The following is a 19,928-nucleotide window of genomic DNA, read 5'->3' on the forward strand; positions in this document are numbered from 1 at the left end:
CTAGGGGTGAAAGGTAATTGGGGGTCATGTGTGAGAGTGATTATAGTAAGTAGGGGTATGTGTTTTTTGGAATTACCTAGAGTTGTTATTAATTGTAATATGGAACTCTAAATAGTGCAGTGCTTGTGTGGTAACAGAGATAGTACAGCGCAGCAGATTGAGTAAGTGGAGCAATGACATGGTAGAGGACTGCCCTGTGTAAACATAAAATTCAGCGCACTCAGGAGTAAACGTGATCTTGCCTGGGTTTGCTAGGAGTGGAATTGTGTTCCAGACTAGCTTACTCAGGCAGGCAAATCTGGGACATGGTTAATGTTGCGTAACCCCAGCGGCTGCGCAACATTGTCAAGTCAACTGATTACCAGCATCTGTCGCTCATTTTCATTTAATTTTGCCCCTATCAGTGGTGCATTTCATTTCATTTTAGTTTGTTTTATTGTATTTAACCTTGCCATTATAATTTACCATTTTAAAAATTTGCCTGTTTGTAAATACGTGTGCCATTACAGCCGCAGTGCCAGGGCCATTGGATCTCCGGTGAGGAGTTGTGCATGGCCATTTATCAGTATCTGTTGTTCATATCATTGTAGTTTAAATCTGGCTATAGGCTGGACATTGTTATTTTTCTCATTTATCAGATCAAATGGGTATTTGTATACTGTAGGTCTGGAGAAAAATAATATCTATCTAATCTAGGGTGTATATTCTGGAACTGATTGTACTTTCATACCAGTGAATATGGAAATTTTCATAACACCTTCACATTCCTCATTGTTTTAGCTTTTTAATGGTGTAAAAGACTTCACAATTTTATGTCAAATAATAGATTTGTTTATAAAGTTCAAACATATTGATGAAGCAAGTGATTGCGAGGTTGGAGTCACAAAGCTGTCAGCTTACATTCAGGAGATAGTGGGTTCATGTTTATGTCAAATATTGACTAATTTATGTTACAATAGTTTCATTGCGACTTACCCACAAGTGGAGAATATATTCGGTAATATATATACCAACTTTTAGACTTATCCATAACATTCCTGAATTTCTACAAGTCCAAATTTGCTAAGGGGATGAACTATGGGCCCCCTACCTTATATATATGAGAATTTGTTTGCATATAATAGCTCTTTTTTCCCCTCTTCTTATCATTTTTTCTAGTACCGGAAGATGATGCAGTTATAAAAGAAATGAAACATTTGGTGGATAAGGTAGAGGAGATGAAACGGCAACGAGCCATGCTTGCTTCTCAACTTCGTGAGTCAACTTGCCAGGATGACATCACACGTCAGTTGGTGACTCGTACTTCGGAGCCTCTGGACAATATTTTCAATCAGGAGATGCAGAAACACCAGCGATATGTAAGTTGTAACTCTGAAATGTTTTGTCATTGCTTTTGAGCAGACTTGAGAAAGTAACATATCCTGTAATTATAACCACTTTCTATTCTGTTATATAATTTTTAGTAGTGTACTAATGATAATCATTATAAAATAGCAAAGCCATCTTATTGTTGATGGTAGTACTTATTATAATTATAATATATAATTATATTATATTATATTATATTGTATTATATTATATTATATTATATTATATATAATTATAATTATAATAATAAGTGTACTAATGCCTTATCAAACACACAGGAATTCTAAATGGATTTATTTATCTTCAATCCTATGGATTTAGTTATCTTCAATCCAAACCCCACTGTCGGCAGCCCTGAAGATGGTTTTTCCGTAGTTTCCCATTTTTCACACTAGGCAAATGCTGTGGCTGTACCTTAAGGCCACGGCTGATTCCTTCCCATTCCTAGGTCTTTCCTATCTCATCTTCGCCATAAGACCTATCTGGGTTGGTGCAACGTAAAAATAATCTTCAATCCTGGGTATGGTATTAGATTGCAACTAACAGAGTGATCAGTGGTATAAAAGCTGCCAACTTCCAAGTCTCTTCAGAGGTTTTAAAGGAGATAAGGTCACTGTTCTGTGTTGCAATGCAGACTGAGGCGATTAAGACTTCCTCCCCTTGTCATACGACCTGGACCAGGTAGATGTCCAGGGCTTAGTTACCTTTGGAATGAAAAGTCACCCCCTGGAGATGGATAAACCAGTCCCATGGCCAACAACATTGCTGAAGGGTGAAAAAAATTGGTTTTTAATTCAAAACTGCCTTTACATTTTAAAAAAAACTTTTACAGAGTAATTTAAATCCAAATTTTCTCAGCATCACGATAGAATGTGTCTTCGGGAACGTGCAGGGGTACCTTTCCGCACTTTAACTCGCTTCTATGCGTCTACAGTACAGTGTGTTTCATAGTTGCTAATTTTGAGTGAAATTGCAATTCGTTACTATTAAGCATTTTAAGCAACACCACATTATCATATAGCAGGCGTGTGCGGAGAAACAGAATCTGCGAACATTGGCGATGCCGACAGTTCGCACGAAAAAAGCGGCGTGGTTCATAATTATAATCAATTTGCACACACCAAACAATATTGTCAATGCCGATGAAACTGCATCTTCTTTTTTTTAATGCAGAGATCAAACGGACTTATGGTTTTAAAGGAGATAGGGTCACTGTTCTGTGTTGCAATGCAGACTGAAGCGATTAAGACTTCCTCCCCTCATCATAGGAAAGTCTGATAAGCCACAATGTTTCCGTGCAAGTACAAGGCAACTAAAAATGCAAACAGTGCAGTAATCCAAGAAATAAGGCACTTGCACAGGAGAGCCAGTATAATTTGTCCTACTCTTTGAATCTCGTTTTTCTTCTTTCATTGCATGAGGTTATGTTTGTCATTGATTTTTCCAAGTGCTTTATTTGAATAATGTAAATGCACCTTGTTGGATACATTTTCGAAATAGTTTTTTCCATGGCATTTGAAAGATTTAAACTGTGAATCAAGATGATAGCATGCATTAATGGAGCTTAGACTACTTTGTGACGCGGCAAGGGTTGGTATTTTTGAATTACGAGAGGAGTGCCATTACGGGAAATCGTACCCATACAAGAGTCGCTGTACTGTGTTTGCAATGCAGATAGAAGGGAGAGACTTTCCTACTTCCTCCCCTCGTCATAGGAATGTTCGTTTAGCCACTGTGTTTTAAGGGCATTGGATACATTCCATGCAAATACAAGGCATCTAAAATACGTATAGTACAGGAATCCAATTAATAAAGCACTTGCACAGGGGAGCCAGCATAGATTTCTCCTCGTCTTTGGAATCACATTTTTTCTTTTGTTGCGTGAGGTTATGTTTGCTAGTGAGTTGTCTAAGTGCATTATTTGAATACTGTAAATGTGCCTTGTTGGATACATTTTCATCTCTGCCAACTTTCCTGATTTATGATTTTCATTTCTGTGTTGACGTATAACTAATATAATAGTTTGAGGGATGTTCCACCATTCAACACAATGTAAAATATTTGAAATTTATTAATTGAAGACAAGTTTTGACTCCCCTGGAGTCATCATCAGTTCTTGTAGATAATTAAATCTATGGGAATCTGATAACAATCATCATGGGGATTGCCTACATACATCTCCATAGGTTGACAAAATATCATGACAAAATTTTACACACAATGGCAATTGCGTAAAATACTTATCAATAAGTTGTCATGACATGAAACACTCGGCACATTAAGAAAGATCTTGGATCTGGGTTAATAGTATACTGTTGTGTGTTTGTAGAACACCAAACAGACCTGTCAGTCTTGTTACAATCAACTTGAAAACATGTGAACCAGTTGAAATAAAACCTAATGACAAATTACATTCACATTGACCAGAACGCTTAGCATTTTAAGAAAGTTCTTGGTTTTGGTTTTAAAATGCTGCCGAGTGTATGTGAAACACAGACCAGACTTGTTGGCCTTGTTTCAATCTACCAGAAAATATATGAACTAGTTGAAATATACACATTTACATGAACTGCACACATTGACACGAAATACTTGGCACTTTAAGAAAGTTATTGTTCTGGTTTAAAAACACTGCCGTGTATTTGTGGAACAAGAACAGACCTGTTGGTCTTGTTTCAGTCTACTCGAAAATATATGAATTTTAGGCAATTTCCATTGTGTATAATTTTGTCATGATTTTTTGTCAACCTATGAAGATGTATGTAGCCAATCCGCATGATGATTATCAGATTTCCATTGATTTAATTATTTACAAGAACTGATGATGACTCCAGGGGAGTCGAAAACGGTCTTCACTTAATAAATTTCAAATATTTTACATTGTGTTGAATGGTGAAACATCCCTCAAACTCTATTATATTATTTCCCGATTAAGGCGGGAGGCTCCCGATGGATTTATTGATTCCTGTAGGTAACCTGAAATATTTATTCCGAATGAGTAAATTTATAATACCAATACAGTTGGTTTGTTATTGGACATTATAAATTTTCCAGCTAACTCATTCCTGGTTGCCAGCGTTTCGCCTCAGTGTGCTAAGTTGGGCTCATCAGTTGATAAATAGCACACGTGCCAAGATGCATGGCTAGTGCATACCGTGGAGGCCACTACATAGGCTACTTGGATCCACTGGCAGTGCCAATGCACTATGAGAGACTTTCTCATTACCAAAAATTGATGCCTGCCTGGCAGTCAGAGACTTTGTCTCATTAAAAAATTGATGCCCTTTGGGAATCAACATCTATATCATCTGATGGCCAAGCAGGCGTCAATTTTTTAATGAGACAAAGCCTCTTAGTGCATTGGCACTGCCGGTGGCTCCAAGCAGCCTACGCAGTGGCCTCCACGGTATGCACTAGCCAGCGTATTGGTAGGTGTGCTATGTACCAACTGATGAGCCCACCCTAGCACACGAGGACGAAACGCTGGCAACCAAGAATGAGTTAGCTGGAAAATTTATAATGTCCAATAACGGACCATTTATATTGGTATTATAAATTTACTCATTCGGGACAAATATTTCAGATTCCCTTTGGGAATCAACATCTATATCATACAAATGAAATATCGACGTTTATTAATACGAGAAATGCACACGTAATGTGCGATGTTTATTGAAATCTGTATATCGATTGTAAATCTATCGTTCTCGCGTGCTATGTTCATGTTCGTTCACATCAGTCTAGCCGATTCTAGAGACTAGTCACTAGGTTTGGAGTCTATTTTAGTTATTTAGTGACAGAATTTCAAAGGTAGCAACTAGTGACTTTTGTAGTGATTTTAGGAGCCATTTGGAGACAATTCTGCTGAATTTTATTACTTGATAAAAATAGCATTGTGTTTCGCATAATCGCACGGGTGCGTAATGCAATATATTAATCTGTGCATTTGCTAAGTAATGGCATCTAAGTGCATGACTGATTCACGCATGTGGAGCATGAATTCATACTATTTTCGGATGGCTTATCAGAGACTGATCATCTCACTCAATACTTCCTGTGAAAGAATAGAGTTGTGTAATTTTTTAGCCTTGTAGTCTCGAATAGCAAGAGTCGGGTTTTGGGACAATAAGTGCTATAATATACTGTATACCATAGTACTCCTGTATTTTGCAAGACATGTAGAATAAGCAGTTTTAACAAGTAGTATCTCCTGATTTTTCCTGATTTTCATATCAAAATCTCATGATTTTTGGTTTTATAGAGTGTGCAGGTATGTGTTTTGTAATTATTTTTTTTAATTTTTTTTTTTTTTTTTTGCTATTTGTTTTAAATTACACCAACACAGATAGGTCTTATGGTGAGGATGGGAAGGAAGCGGCCATGGCCTTAATTAAGTTACAGCCCCAACATTTGCCTGGTGTGAAAATGGGAAACCACCGAAAACTATCTTCAGGGCTGCAACAGTAGGGTTCGAACCCACTATCTCCCAGATGCAAGCTCACAGCTGTGCACCCCTAACCGCACGACCAACTCGCCTGGTCATTTTGGAAATAGTTTTCTTCCGTGGCATTTGAAAGTTTTCAACTGTGAATCAATTGCATGCAGTAACGGGTCTTAGAATATTTTGTAACGCGGCAAGGGTTGGAATTTTGTAATTACGAGTTGGCGGTTAATTCGAAATCTCATAATTCAAAGTCACATTTTTGCTTCCCTGCGACTTCGAATTAACAAGGTTTTACTGTATTGCAAAACTAGGAAACAAGTTTGTAGGTGTGTCTGTTTCAGTCGTTGACATTGCACGAAAAGAATTATCCACCACTGGTCTTGTTATTCTCCGAGTAAAAAGAATCTCGTGTGAGAAGTGTTTCAGACGTGGAGTGTGACAATTTTGTAATTGAGGAGAGGGTTCTAGTGATATAAGATACAAAGAATCCTCTGATCTACAGCGAATCAAGCTTATTGCCAGTTCAGATTAATGAAATACCAGTCACATTAGAAGGCCTACTGCCAATTTTCAAGGCAGATATATTTTATAGCAGTGATAATGCATTTTTATTATCTCGGTTATGTTCAGGCAAAGTAGTTATATTCGTCATGTTCGTATTTGCGCAAATTCCACGTGGAACTCGAGGAGCGATTCAAAATGTTTGTTTATGCCTATATTACTCTTTCACTAGAAGGAATTTTAGTTCATTTCTTTTTTTTTTTTCAAAAATATCCTGCCTAATATTAGGGTACGGGGATTATTCGGCAGCGGGGATTATTAGCTTAAATACGATACATACATACATACATACATACATACATACATACATACATACATCTTCATTATAGGCTGTTATAGCTTACACCATTCGGTCACAAACCTCTGTGAATTTTCTAAATGCTCTCACAATCCTCTATTTGTAACTAGTTCTGTGGCCTCGTTTAGTTCTATACTTCTTATCTTTAAATAGTTAGAAACTGAATTTAAGCATCGTTTTCATGGCCTCTCTCTACCTCTCTTACCTTCCGTAACAGAGTCCATTATTCTCGTAGATAACCTGTCTTTCTCCATTCACCTCACTTGATCTCACCACTGAAGCCAGCTTATGCATCCAGCTTCATCCATCGAATTCATACCTAACTTAGTCTTTTATCTCCTCAGTTAGAGTACCTTCATGCCATTGTTCCCACCTGTTTGTACCAGTGATCATTCTTGCTACTTTCATGCCTGTTAATTCTAACTTATGAATAGGTTATCCTGAGCCCTCCCAGCTTTCACTCCCGTAAAGCAAAGTTGGTGTGTAAACAGACTAATGTAAAGATAGTTTCATACAGAATACTGTTGATCGCAACTAAGAGCTCACTGCATTAGCTTTACGACACCTTGATTCAATCTCACATACTATAAAACCATCCTGGGAAAACACACAACCTAAATACTTGAAATTATCGACCTGTTCTAGCTTTGTATCACCAATCTGACATTCAATTCTGTTGAATTTCTTACCCACTGACATCAATTTAGTCTTCGAGAGGCTAATTTTCATACCATGCTCATTGCACCTATTTTCAATTTCCAAGATATTAGATTGCAGGCTTTCGGCACAGTCTGCCATTAAGACCAAGCCATCAGCATAGGCCAGACTGCGTATATCATTTCCACCTAACTGAATCACTTCCAGCCACTGTATACCTTGGTTCCCATAGGAAACCTGAAATGTTAGTCCCGAATGAGTAAATTCATAATTCCAATCTAAATTTTATAAATTTTTCAGCTCTCATTCTTGGTGCCAGCGTTAAACCACAGTATGCCAATTTGGGCTCACCTGTTGGTAACTAGCACACTGACAAAGACGCATAGCTAGTGCGTATAGTGGAGGCCACTGAATAGGCTACCTGGAGCCACAGGCAGTGCCAATGCGCAATGAGAGTTGGTCTTTTTTATGAAAAATCATGCCTGCTAGGCCATCCGATGATATAGATATTGGTTCCTCCAGGGAACCTGAAATATTTATCTTGAATGAGTAAATTCATAATTCCACTATAAATTTTCCATCTAACTCCTTCTTGGTTGCCAGTATTTCACTCCAGTATGCGAATTTAGGCTTGTCACTTCGTAACTACCATACCTACAAAGATGCATAGCTAGTGCATATAGTGGAAGCCACTGTGTAGACAACCAAGGATGAGTTAGGTGAAAAATTTATAAATTTATATTGGAATTAGGACTTTATACCTTATCAGCAAGTGATCCTTGTAAACTATGAACAACAAAAGTGAAACATTATAGTCTGTCTAACTCTTGTAAGTACCTCATTCTACCATCAATTATTATTGTAACCACGTGTCAACATAAATGCCTTTGATTGATTTTAATAATCTACCCTTAATCCCATAGTCCCTCAGGATGGCAAAAATCTTTTCCATCGGTACTCTGTCATGCCTTCTTGATCTTGAAACATAAACATAACTATCTATTCCTTTTGTAGCATTTTCCAGTTGCCTGGCACATGCTGAAAGTTTGATCCTTACAGCCCCTCTGCAGTCTGAAACCACACTGGTTTTCATCCAACTTCCTCTCAACCACTGATTGCACCCTCCCTTCCAAGTTGCCAGTGCTGAAAACAAAACAGTTCGGTGTCATTTCTTAGTCCTTGTTGCAACAGTCTCACATCATCCCCAAATTGCCCAGACTGCCAGCATAAATAATACTGACCTTACAAGAAGTAAGGGCAGAAACAAACAAGTGGAAGCAATTGTCACCTTAAAAATCCAGAAGGAAAACAGAAGTTACTTACTGTAAACTGTGCAGGTGACCACAAACTGTGCAAGAAAAATTAAATGTGTCACTGTATGGAATTTTAGTTAACAAGAAAGACAACACCATGTTTCTTTTCTAAATAATTAGACATTTTAAAATTTAAAATATTAGTAGAACAATTAAATACTGAACACCTTCAAGAAACAAAAAAAGTAAGCAAACAAATTTTTTCTAGTGATTGGCCGATTCTGATTAATAAAATTGGGTCCCAATTGCTTCGAACTTACTAGATCAAGTTAATCTTGATTAATAAAACTTAAGAAACACATTGCTTACAACCTCGGTGCCTTTTGTTTCAATTTAATTCAGTCTTGACATCAAATTTGCTAAACCATTCGCTTGAAATTCTGTAACAAATGATAGTTTCATACCCTTGAAGAATTTGTTTTAAACAAAATTTAAAACCTTAGGTAGACTGCTATGCGAGGAGTTCTCACAAGGAAAATTAACACGCATTCCCCAATAGAATCAAATAATGCAAAAGGAATTAAAATGTAGAATAGTTGATCAATATCCAGAATTGCAATAATGGATTCGAACATTTATAACACAATCAAACACAAATTACTTTCAGGTAATTAAATAAGCTCGATCTTCAACCAGCATAAAAATGATTACCACCCCAAATTAATAATCACCATACTCGTTGGCTGAACAGTCGATGATACAGATGTTGATTCCCATAGAGAATCTGTAATATTTGTTCCGAATGAGTAAATTTATAATACCAATATAAATGGTCTGTTGTTGGACATTTATATTGGCTGAACGGTCAGCGTACTGGCCTTCAGTTCAGAGGGTCCCGGGTTCAATTCCTGGCCGGGTTGGGGATTTTAACCTTAATTGGTTAATTCCAATGGCACGTGGGCTGGGTGTATGTGTTGTCTTCATCATCATTTCATCCTCATCACGACGCGCAGGTCGCCTACAGACGTCAAATAGAAAGACCTGTACCTGGCAAGCCGAACCCACCCTGGGATATCCCATCACTAAAAGCCATACGACATTTCATTTTTTCATCATCACCGTGACAACAGCGAACATGCCCCCGTCGGAAAGGGCTGGGCCAATCCCAAAGCCGAAGCGCAACAATGCAAACAAGCTAGGGACAAAAGAAAATCAGAAAAGCAAGTCCCCCCCAAAAATAAAAGGAAAAGGGAAATTAAATGAATAAAACGGTATCAAATAAGAGAGGGAGTGAAACTTGCAACACACAAATCTTGTGAAAACTGCCCCGCTTAATAACCTTCTTCCATTTATCAATATTAAGCCCCACTAAACAGGGCTAGACGATTTACCAATATTTTAATAATAACAATATCGTTAGGATATCAATTTTGACATGAGTTGTCAAACAATTCATTTTCACCCTGGGAACATCAACTTACATAATTTCATTACACCTCAAAAATTATTAATAGTCCGCAAACGCAAGCTCGCAGAATGTATTATACGCAGTTTTAAAATTCCGGAAAATCACACGCACAGCACTATTCAGATGGTTGATAAAACTCCGTTGAAATACAAGTAGATGAATAACGGAGGTGCTCCCGAAATAAAATCAGAATCGTCAAAACGCACAGTCTTGGAGATGTAGCAGGAATACCAAGGCACATGCCATAACTTATGATGAGGCTTGAAGACAATCACTTAAATAATTCATGTTGGAGAAGATGTTTTAGTATTAACAAAATTGAAGAAGGTCTTGGGGTTTTAATCCCGGTGTATAAATGAACTGGATTATAAATTGGATTGGATGGATTCATGGCATGGCGTGAATACAGTACGTGTCCAGTTTCCATGATTGTAGCAGACAGACTGCTTGCTAGCACCAGCACAAACAGCTTCGGACATTTTTGCCAGGAAAAGCTGCGTAAGCAAGCTGCGCAGTAAGTTAGAGTAAGGCTGACAAGTTTAGGCCCTCTACAGAAGGGAGCAGCACCAGACAGAGGCCTCCAGCCAAAGATATTCATTCCCGTCGGAACATAAGTAGAATTCAAATGAGTTGAACCACGTTCTCAGATGCAGAAAATATGAACAGTTCGTGACTTCATATCACATTTAAAATGAAATTAGTCCACACCTTGGCGAAAGGATTCAGTATACAAATTTCTATGGAAATAATAAAACCCAGTTCCAAAACTGTCTACGAAGGGAGCTTATTTACGTTAATTCCGTCATACTAACATTGCTAACATTGGTATATTTTCTTTCAAGTTAAAAATTTGTGTTGTTTGTTGTGAATTTTTTTAGCCAGGAAAGAAACAAGTAGCTATGCGGCTTGAGTCATGTAGCTCTCCACTTGCATTCTGGAGATAATGTGTTTGACCCCCACTGTCGGCAGCTATGAGGATGAATTTCCGTGGTTTCACGTTTTCACACCAGCAAATGCTGGGGCTGTAACTTAATTAAGGCCACGGTTGTTCCCTTCTCACTCCTAGAAGTTTGCTACCCTGTCATCATCGTAAGACCTATTTGTGCTAGTGGAACGTAAAGAAAGATAAAAATATATAGATTGTTGCAAAATCATGGCAGCAAGCTTGTTTATAAAGGTTGAATATTATTAAGAAAATCAATTGAAATAAAGCTTATTCATGTAATTTGACTCTTAAAATCATTGATTAGTGAAGAGTTGTGAGATCTGTTTTGCATGCGTTAACGTATTTCCTTGTTAGATATTTTCAAAAATTTACAAAAGCATTGTTTTACTTCTAATTGCTTCCAACATTAAGGATCTTAGATATCATAGTATTATAGCATTCCTTACAAGGGCACTACACCAGATGGTCCACTCCTTCCTTGCGATATAGTTTCATGAACCCACAATGTTTACTACAGTTCTGAATTATATTGGTCCCTCTCCCTCATTGCAACACGGTTACAACAGGAGGTGCACACACAAACCAGCAGTATTGTATAGTCTGAGAACTGAACTGAATTTGCATGTTTATTTATTTATTTATTTATTTATTTATTTATTTATTTATTTATTTATTTATTTATTTATTTATTTATTTATTTATTTATTTTATTTACTAGCTGATGTACCCATGCCTCGTTACAGAATTCTACATTGTATACAGAATTCTAGGTTAGGTAATATACGCATCGTGAGCAAGATTGTATTAAATTTCGTAGCTCTTAACGTTACCCTAGAAACATGATGAGGAAGTCACCAAACGTCTTTTCTCATATGAAGACTGAGTTAGGGAATTTTCATTGTAATGGTAGGCCCGCTTGCCTACCATCAGTCACAGTCAGGTTGGGGAGTTTTCATTATAATGGTAGACACTCGCTCCCCACCTGTATTTTTACATCCTCAAAAAGACTGTCTTAGTGGTTATCCCAGCTGAAATGAAGATATGTCATTACAATGACATCAGTAGGAATGGCGCGATTAAAAGCAATGCTTTCATATGAAATACTCGATCAAATGAAAAACCACACATTTTCTCACTTTTAATGAACAGGGCGATGCTGCTGATCTAACAGTCCAAAGTTCCAGAGCTGGAATGATCAAAGCCGCAGACAGCCCTGATCCGTAAACATTCTTAGTCATTTTTCGGCGGGGAGGGCGTCGAATAGTGCAGACTTCCAGGCCAAAAACTATGCCCTTTTACTAATCTGTTTCCTAGGAGTAACCGATGAGTCAGAAAATCTTAATTCACTACACTGGCGGCGGAAAAATCTGATTTGGAAGCAAATTTTTCCTCAAGCTAGAGGAGAAACCCCCTCTTCACTGCTAATTTGGAAAAAATGAATGTAGAATTTATTAAAAGTGAAGAGGAAGCTTTTCTTACGAAATGGCTCTTTTCAGGGTTGAATTTTGAGTTCTTTAGTGAATTGTGGTGCTGTAATTTGGAATAAGCCTAAATTGTTATTCTAGAACATGCCATAGTACTACTACTACTACTACTACTACTACTACTACTAAGTGAGCCTCTCCCTTAAATAGGCACACTGCTCATTCAAAACAGCGTGTCAGAGTAGGGATCGAATAGCTGGAATACTATGATGAACCAGTGTGTTACGTATCAGCTGTATCAGAAAATGTTAGAACCAGCGGAATGGCATGTTAAAGAAGAAGGTTTTCTAACTCCTCAGCTATTTCCCGCCAATATCCAGTCACTGTTATACTCAGTACGGATCAATAATCCCGTCTACCGGAGTTGAGAGGCAGCATAGGAGACAAAGAACATCACAACAAACAATGGTCAATGTAATATTATTGTTGATCAATGTTGTGCGCTTTCGATAGTGTAGGCCTTCACTTTTAGTTTTCTTCCGACTGAAATACCACTCCTACCATAGCGGGTACAGTAAAACTGAATAAAACATAAATGATCAGAAATTGTATTCTCTAACTTTTGTTATGTAATACTTTTCGATAGGACCAATAACATAGGTATTAAAAAAATTACATTTTAGGCGCCTTCCCCTAAAGTACAATTTCATCCAGGGTGAATAAATTTGTTTATAGCTAAGACTGTTGTTTCTTATTCCCTGACTCTTTATACCGATTTTCATTAAATTTTGTCGTGGCTCGGCGTTGATATGGACTTAGCAACAAAATTACAAATTCATGAATATCTGTATTATTATAGCCGGTACGGTAAAAATGTATAAGACATAAATGGTTGGAAATTTAAATCTATATAACTTTGGTTATGTAGTATTTATCGGTACGACCACTAACAATATAAATATTCGAGAATTAAATTTTAGGCCTTCCCCTAAACTACCATTTCACTCAGCGTTAATAAAATGATTTATAGCCTAGATTGTAGTGGCTCATTGTTAGACTATGCCTTACAATTTTCATTGAGATAGGACCACGAATAATGTAAATATTTAAGAATTAAATTTGGCTTTCCCCTAAACCACCATTTCACTCATCTTATAAATAAAGTTGTAGGGGTTCCGCTGTCTGTAATTTCGTTTGTTTTGCCAAATATTCAGGTATTTATCCGTTTTAGGTCAACTCAAGACCGAATCGGTGGTTTTTACTTTTCGTGTCTGTTTGTTTGTGTGTTTCTTTGTTTGTTCCACCATCACGGCAAAACGGCTGGATAGATTTCAACCAAACTTCATAATTGGAGTATACTCACCCCGAGGAAGGTTTCTATATGCATTTCATTTTAAAATCTTTGATTAGACGGGGATTTATAGGAAAACCGTTCTGGTTTTCCTCCATTTTCTCTTATACTATTGATTTCCTGTAAACTCCGTGGACCGTATTTGAAACGTCTCTTCATTATAAACAACTTTCATTATATTCATAATTTACCTTACTATTCAAATGATGGAGAAATTTACTATTTTCTGCGGGTATCATGGTCTGCGTGTGACCGACAACGAACGTACGGGTTGCCATGGCAACGTCTCTGACTGCTTGCCAGCAGGGAAGTAACGTATTGCCATTTTCCTCATCATACCTTTAAATTCATGGTTGTTCCTTGGGTAGAAGGTAATTCTGCGGGATATTGGCAGAATATCGTTGGAGTTTATAACCGTCCTCGAATAGCTTAAGTAATAACACCATTAGTCATCTTATCTGTTGACCTAAGAATGCCTGCGCCTAAATTTCTCCTGTTACCTCTTTCTTATATCCATAACTCACACCAGCATATTTTATTGAGGGGCATTTGATTTTCCAATACATTCACTTGGTATTTACATATTTGTCGTCATCTTATTTTCTTCCTTAATTACACTGTATGTATGCGAGTGCTAATCCCGAAAGCTTGACACTCTTTCCTTCGAGGAAATATTCTAAGCTATGCAAATGTATAACTTTCGGCCCCGGCAAATATCGAAATATGGATGCAATTTTAACGACGGTGCACACCTTCGTTTCGGGATAATTGGTGGCTAATCTGCAAGTCTTATCACAAATCAGAAAGCATAATCGCATTTCATTTTGGAGAGATCTACAACTTTGGTCCTATGACTTTTTATCGTATTTCTATTCCTTATACGTTAAATAGAGCTGTATTTCTCGATTTCAAGTTAATTTTGTACTTTCACACAAATATGTTAACATTTATTTGGCACACTTATAGGAAAGATAGAATCATGACATTCGGCACGCACATTGGCATGACCAGTGGCAATGTGATAGTCAAATTTTATGATTCTGTCACATGAGTATCACATATATAAAGTAGTATGCGAAAACTGTACAAAATTTCACACCCAATGATTCTAACTCAATCTAACCCATAAATATAGGAGATACGAGAAGATGTCATGGGACCAACCATGTAGAACACTGAAAGAGGCGTCTGATGGTGAGGTCCGTTTGTAACTATGTCGCAGAGTTTCAAAGCAGTAACTCTAGAAATAAAGGTCTGCACTTCTAGAGTGTGTCTGTACATTGACTATTTTGGCGACATTTCTGTACAGTTATCCGTTTCAGGTGTAATAATGACCATCTGCATGCTTTTAGCTTTGGTGTCTGTTTTTCTGTTTGTCTATAATTTGGAAACTACTGGATATATTTCCACCAAAATTCATATTTAGAATCCACCTGTCCTTGGGTAGGTTTCAGGGCAAATACTGTTCTTAAATCCATGAAATGACTGGGGGGTTTATACGAAACCGAAACCGTGATTTTGCACTCCCACAAAATGTACACAACCAAACTTAATAGAAATCTACCTGCCTTAATGGAAATTAATTTTTAAACCTTTTTTCTCATTTGCATCATTTTGGTAAGAGGATTTATAAGGGAGATATCATTAACCGGACTTAAACTTAAGAACGGGCGCGTGTTGAGCGTATTTCTTACAACTTGAAAACTATTGAAGATATTTGAACCAAACTTTATATTTAGCATTCACCTTTCCAAAAGTAGATTTTAAAGGTCAATAACATTTCCTGCTCCTGGAATGGACTGGCGGTTTATAGGGAACCGAAATGGTGAATTTACTCTTCCACAATATATACAGCACATGACCAACCTGACTGGAAATCGACCATATTTGTTGGAAATCCATTTCTAAAACTTCTTTTTCATGTGTATTTTCTCGACAGGAAGATTAATAAGGGAGATATCATGAATGGTCGGTTTTGCAGGGTAAGTCCAGCAGACATAGACCAAAAGGTGTTGTACGTGGAGCAGATTCCTTATTTATCTATATAAGTAAAATCCTAACGACTGTGTGCCTGTACATTGACTATTTTGGCAAAATGTTCGCACAGCTACGCGTTTAAGGGGTAGTAATAACAACCAACCGCATAATTTTTTGGTTTTGTTTCCTGAAAGTCCTAATTTTAACCCTCCTCGCCCAAAATCCACATTGCGGCATAATCTGCCAGACGAACTAGAAAACAGAAATTTGGCAAAATTATACGTTTTAGCCTGTAACGGACAGAACATTTCCAAGAGCTTTAAATTTTTCACTTTTTTCCCCGAAGAATATCGAAATATGGAGGCAATTTTAATGATGGTGCAGATCTTCGCGAAGTTCTATCACATAAGGGAAGGCACAATCTCCGTTCAATTTGGAGTGATCTACAACCTTGGTCTTATGACTTTTTGTTGTATCTGTATCCCTTTTACGTTTGATTTTTGTCTATTTCTCGATGTTAAGTAAATTTGAACTTTTCACGTGCATAATTCATACCTTCAATCACTTATAAGAAAGATAGAATCATCAAACCCTACAAAAAAAATTGGACCACCCAGTAGCCATATGTGAGCCAAATGCTGTCACATAATTATCTGAAAAGTAATGCAATGGGAGATAATCTTACCAAAAAATTTCCCTATTCAACGTTTCTAACTCCATCTGACCCATGAATAGATCAGATATCATACGACCAGCCATTTAGGCCACTAAATCTGACGCCTTATGGTACAATCCTTTGTCGATATGACGTACCGTTTTGCAGCAGTCAATCTGTAAATGAAGGTCTGCAATATTTTACGCATGCATATACTTTCGTATGTTGACCTATATATATTCACTGATGTCGTGTTGTAGCGATCGAGAAAGGGTGTGTCTGCCATTGTAATCGGTACTCCCCACACCGACTTTGACTGGCAGTAGGAATGGGGTCCTTCTCCAACACCTGTGTAACTGGCATTAGTAAGGAAGGCCTACCATTGTAGTGAATAATTCACTTCTCGATTTGACTTGCAGAAGGCAAGGGAGCATGCATTGTTGTTTAAAAGTCCCCTACCCGATTGTGTTTGGCTCTAGGCAAGGATACCCGCCCTCATAAACAAATGTATCCATCTAAAATGTGACTGGTATTAGGCATAGTGGCCTGCTATTTTGATGGAAACTCACCAACTTGGTGTGACTGGTAGTAAGCTGGCTGGCTGTAGGTAGGAAAAGGGGCCTGTCATAATTATAACTGCACAACTCAATTTTGACTGGTAGTAGGGAAGTTGCCAAACATTCTAATGAAAACTGTAATCTGTCTGGAAGTAGGAAAGGGGGCCTGCCATTGTAACGAAAACTCCCAAATCGATTGTGACAGCGCAGTAGGCGATGGGGCCTGCAATTATAATGAAAACTTCCACATTCGATTGTGAATGGCAGTAGGCAAGTGAGCCTGCCATTATCACAAATCCGTAGCAAGCACTTTACATTGGAAACACTGTATTGGGAGCCTCCCTATGCTGTTTCTCGGATAACGCTAAGAGACATGCCATTTTAAAACAATCTTTACCGGGCGAGTTGGCCGTGCGCGTAGAGGCGCGCGGCTGTGAGGCTTGCATCCGGGAGATAGTAGGTTCGAATCCCACTATCGGCAGCCCTGAAGATGGTTTTCCGTGGTTTCCCATTTTCACACCAGGCAAATGCTGGGGCTGTACCTTAATTAAGGCCACGGCCGCTTCCTTCCAACTCCTAGGCCTTTCCTATCCCATCGTCGCCATAAGACCTATCTGTGTCGGTGCGATGTAAAGCCCCTAGCAAAAAAAAAATCTTATTTACTGTATGTACAGTATTTACTTCGATATTCGAATACAATGTAGAATACCGTAGCGAAGCACGGGTACATTTGCTAGTCAAGAATAAAATTATTTATAGCCTAGATTGTAGCGATTTATTCGTCGACTTTGCACACCAATTTTCGTTAAGATAAGACCACTAATAACATAAATATTTGAAAATTAAATTTTAGGCCTTCCCCTAAACTATCATTTCTATCATACTTACATACATACATACATACATACATACATACATACATACATACATTATCATTATAGACTGTTATGCCTTTCAGCGTTCAGTCTGCAAGCCTCTGAGAATTTACTAAATGTCACCATAATCCTCGATTTGCAACTAGTGTTGTGGCCTCATTTAGTTCTATACCTCTTATCTTTAAATCGTTAGAAACCGAGTCTGACCATCGTCGTCTTGGTCTCCCTCTACTTCTCTTACCATCCATAAGAGTCCATTATTATCCTAGGTAACCTATCCTCCTCCATTCGCCGCACATGACTCCACCACCGAAGCCGGTTTATGCGTACAGTTTCATCCATCGAGTTCATTCCTAAATTAGCCTTCATCACCTCATTCTGAGTACCCTCCTGCCATTGTTCCCACCTGTTTGCACCGACAATCATTCTTGCTACTTTCATTTCTGTTACTTGTAACTTATGAATAAGATATCCTGAGTCCACCCAGCTTTCGCTCCCGTAAAGCAAAGTTGGTCTGAAAACAGACCGATGTAAAGATAGTTTCGTCTGGGAGCTGACTTCCTTCTTACAGAATACTGCTGATCGCAACTGCGAGCTCACTGCATTAGCTTTACTACACCTTGATTCAATCTCACTTATTATATTACCATCCTGGGAGAACACACAACCTAAATACTTGAAATTATCAACCTGTTCTAGCTTTGTATCACCAATCTGACATTCAGTTCTGTTGAATTTCTTACCTACTGACATCAATTTAGTCTTCGAGAGGCTAATTTTCATACCTTACTCATTGCACCCATTTTCAAGTTCCAAGATATTAGACTGCAGGCTTTCGGCATAGTCTGCTATTAAGACCAAGTTGTCAGCATAGGCCAAAATGCTTATTACATTACCTAACTGAATCCCTCCCTGCCATTTTATACCTTTCAGCAGATGATCCATGTAAACTACGAACAGCAAAGGTGAAAGATTACAGCCTTGTCTAACTCGTGTAAGTACCCTGAACCAAGAACTCATTCTACCATCAATTCTCACTGAAGCCCAATTGTCAACATAAATGCCTTTGATTTTAATAATCTACCTTTAATTCCATAGTCCCCTAGTATGGCAAACATCTTTTCCCTCGGTACCCTGTCATATGCTTTCTCTAGATCTACGAAACATAAACACAACTGCCTATTCCTCTCGTAGCATTTTTCAATTACCTGGCGCATACTGAAAATCTGATCCTGACAGCCTCTCTGTGGTCTGAAACCACACTGGTTTTCATCCAACTTTCTCTCAACGACTGATCGCACCCTTCCTTCCAAGATGCCAGTGAATACTTTGCCTGGTATACTAATCAATGAGATACCTCGATAGTTGTTGCAATCCTTCCTGTTCCCTTGCTTATAGATAGGTGCAATTACTGCTTTTGTTCAATCTGAAGGTACCTTACCAACACTCCATGGTAATTTACTACTCTATGAAGCCATTTCATCCCTGCCTTCCAACTATACTTCACCATTTCAGGTCTAATTTCATCTATTCCTGCTGCCTTATGACAATGGAGTTTATTTTCTATCCTTTCCACTTCCTCAAGCATAATTTCACCAACATAATTTTCCTCCTCCCCATGAGCTTGGCTGTTTGCAACACCACCATGATGATTTCCTTTTACATTGAGAAGATGTTCAAAATATTCCCTCCACCTCTCCAGTGATTTGCTGGAATCTATTATGAGTTCACCTGAATTACTCAAAACACTGTTTATTTCCTTTTTCCCTCCCTTTCTAAGATTCTTTATTACTGTCCAGAAAGGTTTCCTTGGTGCTTGACCTAGCCTTTCCAGGTTATTACCAAAATCTTCCCATGACTTCTTTTTGGATTCAACAACTATTTGTTTCGCTCTGTTTCTTTCATCTGCGTACCAATCCCTGTCTGCCTCAGCCCTTGTTTGGAGCCATTTCTGATAAGCCTTCTTTTTACGTTTACAAGCTGCTCTCACTTCATCATTCCACCAAGATGTTCGCCTTTTCCCATCTTTACACACAGTTGTTCCTAGGCATTCCCTTACTGTTTCTACTACAGCATCCCTGTATGCCACCTATT

The 19,928-nt window shown here is 38.0% G+C and overlaps 1 protein-coding gene across 3 annotated transcripts in view; it reads left to right on the forward strand.

Annotated features, from left to right (window-relative positions):
• mop (myopic) overlaps positions 1–19,928 on the forward strand; it is a 310,174-nt gene that overhangs the window by 127,248 nt on the left and 162,998 nt on the right. For all 3 annotated transcript variants that reach the window (XM_067151489.2, XM_067151488.2, XM_067151487.2), the window contains exon 11: positions 1,159–1,358. In XM_067151489.2, the coding sequence (XP_067007590.2) occupies positions 1,159–1,358 (200 nt within the window). The remainder of the gene's footprint in view (positions 1–1,158; positions 1,359–19,928) is intronic.

Source organism: Anabrus simplex, chromosome 7 (genome assembly GCF_040414725.1).
Source record: "Anabrus simplex isolate iqAnaSimp1 chromosome 7, ASM4041472v1, whole genome shotgun sequence".
Classification (NCBI taxonomy): domain Eukaryota; kingdom Metazoa; phylum Arthropoda; class Insecta; order Orthoptera; family Tettigoniidae; genus Anabrus; species Anabrus simplex.